Here is a 15001-nt window from a genome sequence, read left to right on the forward strand (position 1 = left end):
AAACAACCTCTCTCTTATGGACCAGGAAATGAGTTGGACTTGCAAAATCTCTCATAAGGGAAGAAGCCACAGTGATGCCAGCAGCGCTGGTGGCAGCTCAGCACATCACCTGCACAAACAGGAGCAGTTTCCTATTGCAGATCTCCAGGCGCTTCCGTGAGACTTCGGATTTCCGTAACTGGCCATCAGCCAGGGACAGCTGTCTTTTCAGCTCCAGGATGTCCTCCTGTCCAGGAGAGAGAAAGGTGATGAGCACACTCCAGCCCCAGCTCTTGGAAATGCCAGCTTATGGCATTTGCTATAAAGAGAAAGCCACAGTTCTCTTGGAATGGATGGTGGGAACTTTACGGATAATAGTGCACATCCAAAGGCAGCGCTGGCCTTGTAGAATACAGCAAGTGATGTATGTGCTACCATGATTTTCTCCTTTATAAGGAGGGGGTGGAACCTCCAGAGATGGATCAGGACTGTTGTTCAGTCCTGTCTATATGTGTCTGTATTCCCAGGCTCAGGAGTTTCATTACCTCTATCTCAGAGACGTGTTTTGTTTTCTTCCCTGCCAGCTGCATCTTCAGTTCTGCAATTTCAGCTTCCAGCAAGTGGATCACTTCCTCATAGTCCTGCTCTGCACTGTGCGCCTGTCTCTGCACCACCTCAGCCATCTGCAGCTTGCTGTGCAGTGTCCGGTTCTCCGAAAGGAAGCCCAGGGCTTTCTGGAAGCAGTGAGAAGCAATGTGAATGCACTGCATCCCCTTTCTGGGTCAGAGACAACCTGGGGGTGCTTATGTTAAAAAGAAAGAAGAAAAAAGAAGAAGAAAAAAAAAATCAACATTTTGTGCCATATCCAATGAGCCAGCTCTTCACTCACCTGATTCAGCCTCTGGAGCTCATCTTCCATTGACTTCTTACTGTTCTCCACCTCTTTCAGGAGAGACTAAGGGAAATATTTTCACCAGATTAGAAGCAGCAAGCAATAGGACATCCCCTAAAAGGGAGAGGAGAGGAGAGGAGAGGAGAGGAGAGGAGAGGAGAGGAGAGGAGAGGAGAGGAGAGGAGAGGAGAGGAGAGGAGAGGAGAGGAGAGGAGAGGAGAGGAGAGGAGAGGAGAGGAGAGGAGAGGAGAGGAGAGGAGAGGAGAGGAGAGGAGAGGAGAGGAGAGGAGAGGAGAGGAGAGGAGAGGAGAGGAGAGGAGAGGAGAGGAGAGGAGAGGAGAGGAGAGGAGAGGAGAGGAGAGGAGATCCGGTCTGCGGTCTACATGGAGGAGAGGTCCCACCTTCAGCCTTCGGACTTCTTGCCGCAGGTCGGTCATCTCCAGCTGCAGCTGCTCCATCTCCTCACTGCCATTACAGCTGAGCGAGTCAAGGGTCTGCAGGCAGAGGGCAGAGGACAGGCAGCTTTAGGCACCACTCAATCAAAAGCAGCGAGTTGTGTTGCAGGTGCATTGCTTCCCACCCCTAGAATAGCTATACATCAAACTAATTTGGAAAAGGAGATGGCATTTGTAGGAAGAAGATCAAAAGGAACACTAAATAATTCAACTGAAGGCTTCCCCTCCATCCAGTATTTGAGTCTCTGATCCCTGACAGACACAGAGTAGATGTTCTACAGTGAATTTTCATTTTGAACCAAGCAAAATTAGTTTGAATTGATTAATTAAGGCTAGTTTTCCTTCTGCATCACTGTGACTGACACAGGCTGCTGCTTTCACATCACCCCATAGGAGCTGTTGTTTCTTTATTAAAAGAGATAAGCCTGCTACACAGTTTCATGGAATCTGATCACAGAATGGCCTGGGTTGAAAAGGAGCACAATGCTCATCCAGTTCCAACTCCCTGCTGTGTGCAGGTCAACAGCCAGCAGCCCAGGCTGCCCAGAGCCACATCCAGCCTGGCCTTGAATGCCTGCAGGGATGGGGCATCCACAGCCTCCTTGGGCAACCTGTTCCAGTGCCTCACCACCCTCTGGCTGAAAAACTTCCTCCTCATATCCAACCTAAACCTCCCCTGTCTCAGTTCAAAACCATTCCCCCTTGTCCTATCACTACCCACCCTCATAAACAGCCATTCCCCCTCCTGTTTATACGCTCCCTTCAAATATTGGAAGGTCACAATGAGGTCTCCCCACAGCCTTCTCTTTTCCATGCTAAAGAACCACGGTATGGTTTGGGTTGGAAAGGACCTCACAGCCCATCCAGCCCCAATCCCTGCCATGAGCAGGTTCACCTCCCATGGACCAGTCTGCTCAGGGTCCCATCCATGGCCATGGGCACGTCCAGGAATGGGGCACCCACAGCTTTCTGGTCAGCAGTGCCAGCACCTCACCACCCTCTAGACCAAGAATATCTTCCTAATACCCAACCTAAATCTTCCACACCCACCCCTGCACAGCCTCACAACATCAGCTCCTCAGGAGCAGGGCTGAAGGACACGCACTGACCGGGGAGTGGAACGCTGATGTATCCAGCAGGCTGGCCACCTCATGCTGTGTGAAGAGCACAGAGCTGGAATCCAGGCCAGCCTCATCCAGCTCGTCCTGCATCACATCCCTGAGCGCTTGGAGGAGATCTGAGGGAAAAAAGGCAGGAGAGAAATGCAAGAGCTTGGGGAAACTCATTGGCTGTCAAGAGCGGGTTAAGAGACACTTATAAAAATACATATCCTCAATATATATATAATTATAATTTGGAATCATCTGTTAGAACACCGTGGTTCTCAGAGTTCCAAACACCTGAACCCAAAGCAGCATCTCCCTGCCCCACGTCATCCACCTGCCTGCTGGTGTTCCTATGGCCTAAGCAATACAATCCAGATTAATGGCTTCAGCACTTTGGAAAAGCATCGTATTGATGGGTGTGAACATCAAGATTTGGTCTGCAGTCAGGTGCAGTGGGGAGGAGGCACCCTTGGTGTCTGCTACTTATTATTATTGGCTACATCAGGGCTCAACTGAGTATTTCTGCCCAGCCTGCTGCCTTCCAACAGCTGTTTCTCTCCTCTCTCAGCCATCACCAAGGCTGCTCAGATGCTAAAAAGCCCACGGGGAGCTGCCTGCTCACCTCCATAGGCCACTGTCCCCTGCGAGTCCGTGGTCAGGCTCTGCCTCAGCTGCCTCTTCTTCTCCTCGGTCACCTCCAGGCCAAGGTACTGCAGAACCTGCCTCAGGAACAACAAAGCACTTAATAGAAAAATACTAAATAGAAAGAATGCTTTGAAGCATGTGCTGGGAGAACACAGTGCTGGGTTTCTCCTGGAAGTGGCTCCAGGCATCAGCTGCTGAGGGAGCAAGGTTGGGCTGGATTTCCAGCCTCTCCTTTCCTACAGCTGTACAGCAATGCCTGTTCCAGGAGATGCATTCATGGCTTTCCAAGAACGTTTTATGCAGATGGCAAACAGATTTGCAGCTATTAAATGGGCAGGAGCTTTATTAAATGCTTGGAGCTCTTTCTCTTGCAGCCTGAACTGTGCTTGGGATTGAGAGGATAAAAACTATTCACAGCATATTTCCTGAGGCAACAAGAGACATTCAAATACTTTCCCTCTTCACTGCACCTATTGCTCTCATTATGAGGATGCTCCTGCAGATATTTATCAACCCAAGCCCTGGGCACTGCACAGAGGTGGCTAAACCTGTGCAAACACCACTTTGGTGCCAGAGGCAACAACTAAAAGGCTTTAAAAGACAAATTCCAGCTCGATTGAGAAGCTGGGAACGAGCTGAGATTGAAGTTAAAGCTGCACCCTTGTCTCCTGCTCAAAAGTCCTACACTCCACATGGGTGCCCCCACCATGTCTTGATGCACACAGTGTGCACCCCTACCAGAGTTACAGCAGCCACCTCTCCCAGCAATGGATTCTGGAAGGGAATGCCAAGTGCCTGAGCTCCTCACATTGCAGAGAGGCTGGTTTATAGGCAAGGCAGGGCAATCCTAAAGCCTGTCTCGGAGAACAGGAGGAGGATGGGGGAGAGGATGGGGGGAGAGGATGGGGGGAGAGGATGGGGGGAGAGGATGGGGGGAGAGGATGGGGGGAGAGGATGGGGGGAGAGGATGGGGGGAGAGGATGGGGGGAGAGGATGGGGGGAGAGGATGGGGGGAGAGGATGGGGGGAGAGGATAGAGTATGGAATGGGATAGAATGGGATGGGTTGGGTTGGGAGAGAGGGTTGGGGGTAGGACAGAGGGTAAGACAGAGGATAGGATAGGACAGAACAGAGGATAGAGGATAAAGGTTAGGATGGAATGGGATGGGGAGAGAATGGGGGATAGGATAGAGAATAGGAAGGGATAGAGCATAGAATACGACAGAATAGAGGATAGAGGATAAGGGATAGGATAGAGGATGGGATGGGAGATAGAATAGGGGATAAGGCAGGGGATGGAGGGCAGAGGATAGGAGAGGGACTAGAAGAGAAGAAGGAGGAGGAGGAGAACTGCAGGTTTAGGAGAACTCAGCAGCCCGTGTGCGGGCAGCAGCCCCGCGCTGCCGGGCGGTGGCAGCAGATGCTCACCGGAGCCCCGCATTGCTGAGCGCTCCCGCACTGCCCCTAAAACAGCAGTGCCAGGAGCGGGGGGGAAGAGGCACATGCACCCCAAAACCAGAGCGGGGAGCAAGGCACTGTACAGCCGAGGGAAGGCGTTGCTGGGGGCTTTGGGGCTGCCTGCAGCACTGGGAGGGGGCCAAGATGAACCAAAGTTCTTCCAGTACCTCTCGGCACACAGCTGGGATGCTCAGCTCACCCTGCTCTCCCTTTGGAGCTCCTAAAGCTGGACACAACCTCCAGCAAACTCAAGAGTCGAGATGCAGGGCTTTTCCAGAATCTTCAGTCATGATTGGATTAATTATTTGCAGCACGTGAGCAGTGCAATGGCACCATGGAAATCAGCACTTCGAGCTCTGTGTGCTTGGGCTGTTGCTGTGCCTGGGTGGCTCGTGTGAGAGCAGAGGGGACTAAGGCTGCAGCAGCCCCTGCTTTGTACAGGATGTTGTGTGCTGCTTAGAGCACCGATCAGGCACAGCAGCTTTATTCTGTGCAAACAGCCAGGCTGATTCCCTCTGACCATTTCTATTCAGTTTTGCCATTTTTAATCCCTCTGAAAAGCAAGTGACACAGTGACCTCAATGCTAACACCTGGTACAGCCCTCCCATGCCCAAACGCAATATCAGTGCAAAATGGAAAGCTCTCAAACCATTCCCAGCTCAGCACCAAGTCGTGCTGTGTCTGCTCTCAGCCCAGGGCCAGATCCCTGCAGCAGCATCCCAGGCTGCATGCAGACCACCCACCCACCTTTAATTAGTATTCAGCATACGAGGGACTGGTGGCACATCCATGGGTGTTTTTCTGCACAGAGCACCCCGGGAGGATGGGGAGGAGGTGTCACTTTGGGACCATGCACTCACCAGCTCCAGCTTGCCATCCTTGAGGCGAATGTGGGGATCCAGTGCTACTTTGGGTTTGGAGCCCGTGGCTGCTCTCAGGCTGGGGGCTGAGCAGGGTGCTGAAACACCAAGGGTAAATGTTAATGGAAGAGGGCTTGGGTAGAGGAAAGAAGTGCCTGTGAAGCATCATTCAGGTTACATAAAGTAGAATGTGCATGCAGCAGAACACAACTGAAGAGCAGGATTTGTTAAATGTGGTCCCAGACACTGGGGGAGGGGGTGGGGATGGCAAACCCATACTAAATGTGGGCTTCCTCGTGGTTTAAAGTGGGATGTTCCACCTGAGGACTGCCAAAATGCTACCGAGGAACCATAAGTTTTTGGATTCCTGGGGTCTGTAATTGTGGGGATATGTTTAAAAGAAGAAATAAATCCACCTGGGTCTTGTCTAGGCTAATTGATTAAGCAAAACCAAAAGCTAAGGAACAAAGTTGTATGATGGGAAGCCTTGGCTTTTCACAGCTCCCATGGGATTAAGCAATGGGGAAAAATACCAATGCAAGACGACTCCTCTCCCCAGGACTGCAAAAAGCCTTGGGCTCCTTTCCCAGGCTGCCCAGGCAGGGTGTTGGGGTGGGAGCTGCATGCACTGCAGCTGAAATGTTCCTGTGAGAGGAGAAAGGGCAGCAGCTGTGCAGGTTGGAGCTATGTCAGGATGGGGAGAACCCTCTGCTGACAGCTGGCTGCTCCCTGCAGGTGCCGTTCCCAAAGCACAGTAGTGATACAGAGCCCAGATAACACTGCCATGGCACTCGTGTTCCTTCATCCCTGGGGAAAACCCCACAATTAACCCTGGGAGAAGCTCAGGGTGGCTCTGCTCACCCTACAGCATGGCAATCCCTCATCATGCCAGCAGCATGGTGTTCTCCCAAGGACCAATTCTTTTTTCCTGCCTGAGATCTGCTTTACAGCCTGGGCTCCCATCTCTGGTCCAGCCCTTCAGTGGTGCCCAGCAGGCACACGCCTCATCCTAATCCCAGGATTCATCTGCTCTGCTAATGGCAGCAGCTGGGAAGCAGGAAGATGTAACACATGGGGCTGCTGGATTGGCCACCAGCACTTCATTCCCCAAGTTCAAGGGCAGAGCTGTTACCTCTGAGCATGGCTGATCAGGATTAGCTCAGCTCTGCTGTCAGCTCTGGACATGCGGATATCCAGGGCGTCTGCTGGTCTCCCACCTCCAGGCAGTTCTGTCCTGGGCTCTGAGCATGGCTTGCTGTTCTTTCAAAGCCACTTGTCTGCTTTCATGGGTGACAACACCAACACAAAGCCTTCCCAGCACTCGGCACGAAGCAAACGTGTGCAATAAAATCCCCCAGCTAAGGCAGGAAGCAATTAGGTCATTGCTATTTTGCTGGATTGCCTCCATGGCCTGGGGGGGGGTTTCTCCCCATCACCAAAAGCAATGCCTGCTGGTTGTGGCCACACAAAAGCATCCCTGAAACCAAGACAGTGCCTGCTGGGACTCACTGCCGTGGTAACAAAGCCCACCTTTGTGGGCAGAAGTAACCTTTGTACCAGAAGAATATATGGGATCTTGCTGAAAGTAATCTCCCCAGGCCCCAAATCATGGGTGTAATTGAGCTTTCCTGTGATTCCTGTGATTCAGATGAAGCTGCATGGGGATCTGAGCTCAGCCCCCTGGGGACAGCATGGGGCTGTCCCACCAGGTTACCAGCTCACAGTGGGCTCAGAGCATGGGCAGCATGACAAAGTAGGCAAAATTTAAGCTTGGACATAAGAGAAACCTGACAATCTGATCTAGAAGCAACTTTGATTTGAACACCTGAGAGCAACCTTAATGCCTGCACGTTCTGGGACTGCCATCTGCAGTACAACTTTTTGCTGTGCTGTGTCTCCATGAGACAGTTCTTTTTTCATTTCCATCAGAAAGGAATGCTGCCTGCAAGGATCTTTGCACCTGGGCAAAGGTGCTGCTGCAAACAAAACCCATGGGACAAGCACTGTCTCCTATTGCCTGTAGGAGACAGCACTCCTCCAAACCTCTTAGAAAAGACTTTTGCTATTATGGATAAGTCAACATGGGCATAACAACTACTGGGTACACCACCTTCCCTCTCTCCTATTGGGATGAGTGTCATTATCACAACATCAGATTCCACTACAGCAATATAAATGCTGCTGGAAATGAATCTCATTCTTCTCAGCACCAAGGAGCCACGGCTGTGCTTGTGGCTAACACAGACCCAGTGAGGAGCAAGGCTCTTACCTGAGACAGTGAGCTCTGGTGGGCAGATATCTGGTGACAAAGAAGGCACAGGAAAATGATTTTCGTGTCTGCTCTAGAAAAAGACAACAAAGAAGGCATAGAAAATCACTGAGCATAATCTGGTGGTGTAAACACAGAGCAGAGGAGCTCAGGAGAGAGCAACCCAGCTGTCTCTGAGCCATCCCAAGGTATCTGCACACAGGAAATGCGAGTTCATGGTTGCTCTAACTGCAAAACTGAGGATGAGTTTGGCTTGCTGAGCTTTCTCCATAGGGGTTCTCCATAAGCCTCTGCACTCAGAACACAGGTGAGGTCCTCAATCTGACTGTGCTCAACCCAAACATAACTCAGAATGAGTGTGACAGGAAGCAGAGATGTGTGCCCAACCTTCCTCAAGTATCAGCTCGTGGGCTGAAGCCTGAGGATGAAGAGAAAGGAGCCACAGCCCAGCTGAGCCTTCATTAAGAGTTCCATCTTTTAGCAACAAAGTGAGGAAAGGAGAAATTTAATTCCAGCCAGCAGTTTGTTTTCACACGCACAGAGAATTACACAAGTTGGATGATAAAGGATCTCTCCATACTACTAAGCTGTGTATATATAGGCTAAGGCTGGCTTTCATAAGCAAGTCTGCAGCTTGGCACAGCCAAAGGCAACATGTGCTTGGCATTCTTGCAAGTCTGTGTCTCCACAGGGTCCGGAAAGGAGAACCTTTTGGGAATGATGCTCCATACAAAAGGAAACATCATCCAGCCTTTTCTTATGGCATTTGAGGTAGAAAAGGGCGGGCGATACACCAGGCATTGCAACAATCCAGGAAAGGAATGCTAACTGCACACAGCCCAGCCACAGGCCTAAATTATCGTGGGGGTTGCGTGGTTAAATCCCATATCACTGTGCACAGCTCCAGCCCTCACATCTGCAAACACAGCACAGAGCAAGGAAGCGTGAGCCTGTCTTATCATTAGGCTGGCAAGGAGTAGACATGGGCTGCTTAGGAATGCTACAGGTTCGTCCTCATCAGAGGTCTTTAAGAACAAAGAGTTGTTCCTGCCTTAGGTAGGAAACTAGATCAAACCGACTCTCGTAATCCCTTCCAGCCCTATGGCTGCTGGGGAATGAGATGCAGGTTGCTATCCAGGCAGTGCTGTTTTTTAAACCTGAGACTCCTGAAACAGGTCTGGATGGAGGCTCTGGAGACAAAGCTCCTGTTGTTTGCCCCAAACCCAAAACAGAAGACACAATATTTCAGCTTTAAAATACCTGATTGCAAAACAGAGCCGTATACTCCAACCCTACAGACTGTTCACAGTCTAGAAAGGCTACCATGGAGTCCCTAAAAAAAGGGGTGTTTTGATCAGAGGAAGATCACAGGACTGTGGTCTGTGGTCTCAGACCTGAATTTTCAGCCTACCTCTGGGGACCTCACGTGGACCTTCAGTCTGCAGGAGCTCAGCCCATTTCCCACAGCCTTCGGTGGTGGCGATGGGATGCTGTTATGAGCTGACAGCCCGGGATGTAACCGTCCCCTTCCAGGAATAAAGGCCACTTCTGTGTTTCCCTCATGTCTGAAATGAACAACAAGTAGAAAATATTTTAAGAATGAATAAAGCGTGGCTGAAATTTGCAGAACTTTCGTGCCCGTGGTTCTTTCTTCAGGGCAATCTCATTTAAGCCAATGGAATCCACACCAGTGTAGTGGGATCTCCACCAGCTGGGTTGTTTGTTTGGGTGTAAGTTCTATAGTGCAACCCTGCTGGGCAGTTATAGGGGATATTCACAAGGACAGGGCATTGGAAAGGTCCGTGTTACACTTTGGGGTGGTCCAGGCTGTCAACATTTCTTTGTATCACAGCCACCTTGAAGTGCCATTCAAACAAAAAGAGCATCCTGCTTCCTGAAGCCAAAGGTTGGCAGGACATGAAGTGTTTCTCCCCAAGATTGTTACACTGTGCTGATGACAGGAGATGTACTGCATGCCTACCTGAATTTGGCTTTTGCAATAATTTTTCTGGCCTCTTCCAGTGTGCTGCCCACCAAAGAATCTCTGTTGATAGCAATGAGTTGGTCACCGGGTCGGAGCCGACCATCCTAAACAAAGAGAAGGAGCACTGGGAAAGAATGTCCCTCTGCCCAACTCCTTCTGCAATACAAATCTCCATTAGTCCGTGCAATGCATTACTCATCCCTCTGCTTCAGAACAGCTGGAGCTTCTAGAACTTGCCATTCAAAGGCACTGAGGGTTCCTACGCTGACTTACCTTATAGCAGTCACCATCTGGTGTAAGTTCTTGGACATAAACCATGGGACCATCAGGCCTGTTGGCTCCACCGCTGACCGTCAGCCCTAAGCCAGAGGACTTTGCTATGGAAATGCTCTGGATTCCTGATTCAATGGAGTAGCTGCAAGGGAGAGAGGTTAGCAGGTGACTCAAGATGACCTGGTTTATTTCTCTCTGTCTCTAGACAAACTCTGCCTGGTTTTCCTCATGCTTAGGGTCCTCCCAACTTCTCCCGATCTTTTCTGCCTCTGCATCTCTTTATCATAGAATGGCCTGGGTTGCAAAGGACCACAGTGTTCATCCAGTTCCAACCCCCTGCTATGTGCAGGGTCACCAACCAGCAGACCAGGCTGCCCAGAGCCACATCCAGCCTGGCCTTGAATGCCTGCAGGGATGGGGCATCCATCCACCCCACATGGGAAGGAGGAGATGAGGACTCCAGTTTCTCAGCAGACATTGTTTATCATTAGGAAGATAATTGCCTTGCCTAATCCTGAATGTGGGGAATACCTGTTTTTATTTAAAGAAATGAAGACAGAAGAAACTAAAGGCTTAGCCAGTATAGATTTGTGCCCAAAGCACACAAAGAATTAATGAGGTTATCATTCAAAATCCAACCTAAATTACCAGACAGATTGGCTAACTACTAACATCCATAGCAGGAGTCAAAGTGAAGCTGACTTGGTATCTCAAGCCAAGTTTGGCCTCAAAACCTTGCAAGATGCCTTGAGAATCAAGCCCTCAAACACCTTCACAGCAACAACTGCCACACAGTTAAGAGTGCTTAAGAACCCCACAGTGTGCTGCTGTGCTCTGGGCCGACAGCAATCCGTGCCTCAATGTGCCATGCACCTTAAAGTATGAAAAATCACTGTCCTAAGAAATGCAGAACCGCCAGAAGAGGTTAACTGAGGAGGGAAGATGTCTGCTTTATCCAAACCAGCTGCCAAGGAGATGAGCTGGCCTCTCCTCTGAAAGGGTCTCTCACTCTGTGCAAGCAGCTTAAACCTCTGGTGCCAAATATTTGTGCTCTGCAAATCCCTAATAAAGGGCTGATATTTAGCAAGAGGATTTACTGGTTCTGCAGCGAGGCCTGATTCTCTGCAGCAGCAGCTCGACTTGTTTACAGTGTCAAAGGAAGAGGAGCTGTGGGCCCTGGGGACGAGAGGTCCCAATTCCAGCACTGCTGACACCCTTCGCGTTGCGCGTCTCTCGAAGGGCAACCCCTGGAGAGGAGACTCAGCCAAAAACAAGCTCTGCCTGCCCAAACCTCTGACCCTGCGAAATATGAAAGGGCCAGATGACCACATGAAAACACACACTCCAGGAAACGCTCCTGAGGCCAAAGGACGAGGTGTCTGCAGTCGGCCACGGCTCACGGCGGCGCTCATCCGCTCGTTGCGCCATGTTGGTGTGCCAGGAGCAGGACAATAGGAAATGTGCTTTTCAGGCACCTTCTGATGGCATTGGTGGCCTCACAGAGGTGCTCAGTGGGGTTTGGGGAGGCGATGGGTACCGTTCTCATGGTTGGTGGGAAGCCACAACTTCTCCCCGTGTTTCAGAGAGGAGAAAGACGAGCGGTTGCGTGGTTAACCAGGACCCAAATGTGTTGACCATTTTGTTGGGAAAGCTTTTCAGCTTTTGGGGTACAGGTTTGGCAGGAAGAGGAGAGCTGTTTGCTGTGACGAGGACAGCTAGGGGACAATCTGGAATGGGTACTGTAATACTATTGTAAGCCATCTTGGTGATGCAGTAGTATAGAACACATAAGGATGAACAAGCCATCCTTTGAACACTGTAGTCACGTTCTGTTTTTCCCTCTAAAACAGTGTTAGAGGTACGTGGCATCTTTCTGACCAGCAAGTGGCCTGGAGCTCCTCAGTACACACGTCTCCTTAAAGAGACTACATTTGAGAGGGGCATCCCTTCCCTCCCTTACAGAGAACAACAATACAGAAGCCAAGCACTGAAATGCCCCAACAATTTACTACCAGCTGCTCACGAAAACCAGCGCATCCAAGCCTTTGAAAACCTGGCAGCACGAGGCTAATGGTTGGACTCAATGACCTTAGAAGTCTTATCCAACCGAAATGATTCCATTCTACGATGCTGTGAAAAGCACCATGGGCACCTTGCCCTGCAGACTTGTGAGTGGGTCACTACACCATGGCACGCCGGGGCCTGGCTGTACGTACTGTGCGTGGGGTGCATGCGCCGGGTTGCCGATGAAGGGGCCGTGGGAGCTGGCTGGGCTCAGCAGCAGCGGGCTCTGGGAGCGCGAGGAGGAGCCTGAGGATGTGCTTTCCAGGTATCGACCTGAACAGCAAAGTCACAGTCAGTTCAAGGAACAAAAATTCACCAATGCCACCCTCCTGCTTTGCTCTACTGCTGGCAGCTGGGACTGGTTAGCTTCCAAGCTCCTGGGGGAAACCACATAGGAAAGACGTATTGCTTGTGGAGAGGAAGCATTCAGCATCCTCAGCACAAGTGCAGCATGAGGCTGTCAGCCAGCTGTCTGCCACAGAGAAAGGGCTGCCAGTCTTCTCATGGAATGCCAACCCAGAAAGACATCTATCCCCATGCATATGTGACTTGGCATAATGGCACCTGGCTTAGTTTAACCTCGTCCCTCATTAAGCACTTTCCCTTTTCAAATGACAGGTATTGCTGGGATTACCAGACCAGCACTTCAGTTGAGTCCAGGTATCTGGAAAGCTGTTATAGCCCCAGCACAATCCTCCCAAAATTTACAATGCAGGTGCCAGCTTGCTGCTTCATTCTGTGCAGGCTAAACCAGCTGTGCCCTGCGTGCCCTGGGACATCACTTCCTTCAAGCCTTCAGCAAAACCAAATCAGACTAAAACACATCCAAAATAACTCTGAGACAAAGAAAACTCTCTTGGCAGAGGGATGAAGGGCAGCCATGGAGCTGCTGGCACTGGTACTCACTGCCACCATGGAGGACTGGTGAGCTCCGTGCAGAGCCAGTGTTACTCTGGGAACCAAACTTCTCCAGCAGCTCTGAGAACTCCCTCCTGGAAAGCAAAACACGGGATGGGTCAGCAGTTGCTGCTCAGAACCATTTCCCACCACGCTGTGTGACAGCAGTGCCCTCACGCAGTGACTTATTACCAAGCCCATAGGGCTGGCTCCCTCCAGCACTGAAGGGCAGGCAGAGATTTCTCACACCTAAACCCTGCAATCTCAAGAGGTTGCCTTTGCTAATGCTTTGCTGCCAGGCTGAGTTTGACAACACCTGTAGGTCCTTGCTGAGCCGTGGCTGCTCGTGTATGAGAGGCGTTGCTTTGCGACCTTCCTTTCAGCAAGTAGAACATGTGGAGTTCTTAAGCTATTAAGACCCACCATTAGCCACGTTTACCAGCTCTTGCATCATTTCTGTAATCCTTCTTTGAGCTGCTGTGAGCCTCTCGCATCCGTTTGGACGAGGAGGCACAGAAAGGGGATGCTGGGGTCAAGCACCATCCTCACGCACCCATCCATGCTGCATCTGCCATCCTCTCCTTTCATAACCCAACACCTCCCAACCAAGCCAACCTTCACTCAGAGAGAAAAGTCCCAAGGCTGACTCATTTCTTCCAGGTGTCATCACAGTCAGAGGAGAGACCCTGAAATTGGTGCTTCTGTGGCAATGGCAGCGTTAGGTGTCCGCTTTGAAGGCAGGAGGGAATCCCCACGGGAAGGCGGCCGGCTGACAGCACAGCCACATGAAAAGCCAAGAGATGAGCAGACAGCTCTCACACCTGACAGCCAATCCTGCCCAGGACACAACCTGCAGGAAAGCCACTGCAGCAGCAGTTTCCTCACTGAGCAGCCTGCTCTTGCACACCGACAGACGTTGTGTCATCGGCACGCTCTGCTGGGGCAGATGTTACGTGTTATTGGCCCAGGTTAGAGTCAACAATATAAAACGGTGAGTGAATCATCAGCTCCTTGGGATCCTGCTGGAAGTGCTCTCAGTCATTTAAACCTTCCCATTAACAACCAGCTCTTTAACTAACTTCAAAGCACAATGCCTGCCTTATCTCATATTGCCATCAAATGTATGCCTTATTCATTCCTTTTAATGCTAATTTTAAATCCAAGTATCACAGAACGCTTAGTGGAACGTCTTGATGAATCCAAATATTTTGCATCGGCACTGTTGTCTCTATCAACTAAACCTATGACCTTAAAAGAAGACAACTGGCTTGTTCCAAAACCTTGTCTCCCATAAAGCTATTTCTATGAAGCTACCACTTGTAATAAGACTGGGCACTGAATAAGCTGAAGGACAGCTTAGATAGATCTATAGGCACTCACTTGGGTTTGGGGAGACAAAGGGTACAATCCTGATGGCAAACCACAGCTTCTCCCCATGTTTTAGAGAGGAGGAAGATGAGTGGCTGCGTGGTTAACCAGAACCCAAACGTGTTGACCATTCTGTTCAGGCAGCCTTTGCAGCTTTTGGGGTACAGGCTTGCCAGGAAGAGGCAAACTGCTGCCCTGACAAGGATATCCAAGGGACACCCTAGAATGGGTACATTAACAGTCAACCATCCCAAAACCTCACTTCTGTGAAGCTACTCCAGATGGTAACTTCTAGTATTAAACAGTAAAACATGTCTGAGCACTGAATAAGTTGAAGGATAGCTTGGATAGATCCTATAGCAATAGGATGTTCATTTCCCATCCCATGCTTTCCTTGGGATAATTTCCTTGGGGTAAGCCTTGAACGGATCTTACCCTAGCAGAATTTTCCAGATTTTCCAATAAAAGCCTTGTATTTTCACAGAGCATTCAGATCCCCATTCACTGGTAACTCCTGTGGCGATGGATGGAGTCATCCCTCTGTCACCTACTGTAATGGCAGGGCTAACTTGCTAGAAGCTAACATGCTATTTCCAGTGATTACCTAGCCATCAGCAGCTGGCTTTTTGTTTTGGAATGGGTGTTTCTGTGGTCATTCATTGTTACATTTTCCCCAGATAATAATTCAGCAGAGCACGGGACAGGTTATGAACTTAAAACAATGGCTACAAAATTCTTAGTCAATGCAAAT

At 50.2% G+C, this 15001-nt stretch overlaps 1 protein-coding gene across 6 annotated transcripts in view; it reads right to left on the reverse strand.

Annotated features, from left to right (window-relative positions):
- LOC116230293 (syntaxin-binding protein 4-like) overlaps positions 1–15001 on the reverse strand; it is a 32544-nt gene that overhangs the window by 5944 nt on the left and 11599 nt on the right. For 5 of the 6 annotated variants that reach the window (XM_090151597.1, XM_090151596.1, XM_090151600.1 and 2 more), the window contains exons 6-18: positions 12892–12977; positions 12138–12258; positions 9922–10063; positions 9646–9752; positions 9076–9229; positions 7665–7737; positions 5396–5493; positions 3055–3151; positions 2436–2563; positions 1273–1365; positions 869–934; positions 525–713; positions 110–226 (exon numbers count right to left, since the gene is read on the reverse strand). In XM_090151597.1, coding sequence (XP_090007723.1) covers positions 110–226; positions 525–713; positions 869–934; positions 1273–1365; positions 2436–2563; positions 3055–3151; positions 5396–5493; positions 7665–7737; positions 9076–9229; positions 9646–9752; positions 9922–10063; positions 12138–12258; positions 12892–12977 — 1471 coding nt within the window. The remainder of the gene's footprint in view (positions 1–109; positions 227–524; positions 714–868; positions 935–1272; positions 1366–2435; positions 2564–3054; positions 3152–5395; positions 5494–7664; positions 7738–9075; positions 9230–9645; positions 9753–9921; positions 10064–12137; positions 12259–12891; positions 12978–15001) is intronic. The other variant, XM_090151599.1, reaches the window with a different exon arrangement.

This window comes from Phasianus colchicus, chromosome 16 (genome assembly GCF_987193195.1).
Source record: "Phasianus colchicus chromosome 16, bPhaCol1.hap1.1, whole genome shotgun sequence".
NCBI classification, from domain to species: domain Eukaryota; kingdom Metazoa; phylum Chordata; class Aves; order Galliformes; family Phasianidae; genus Phasianus; species Phasianus colchicus.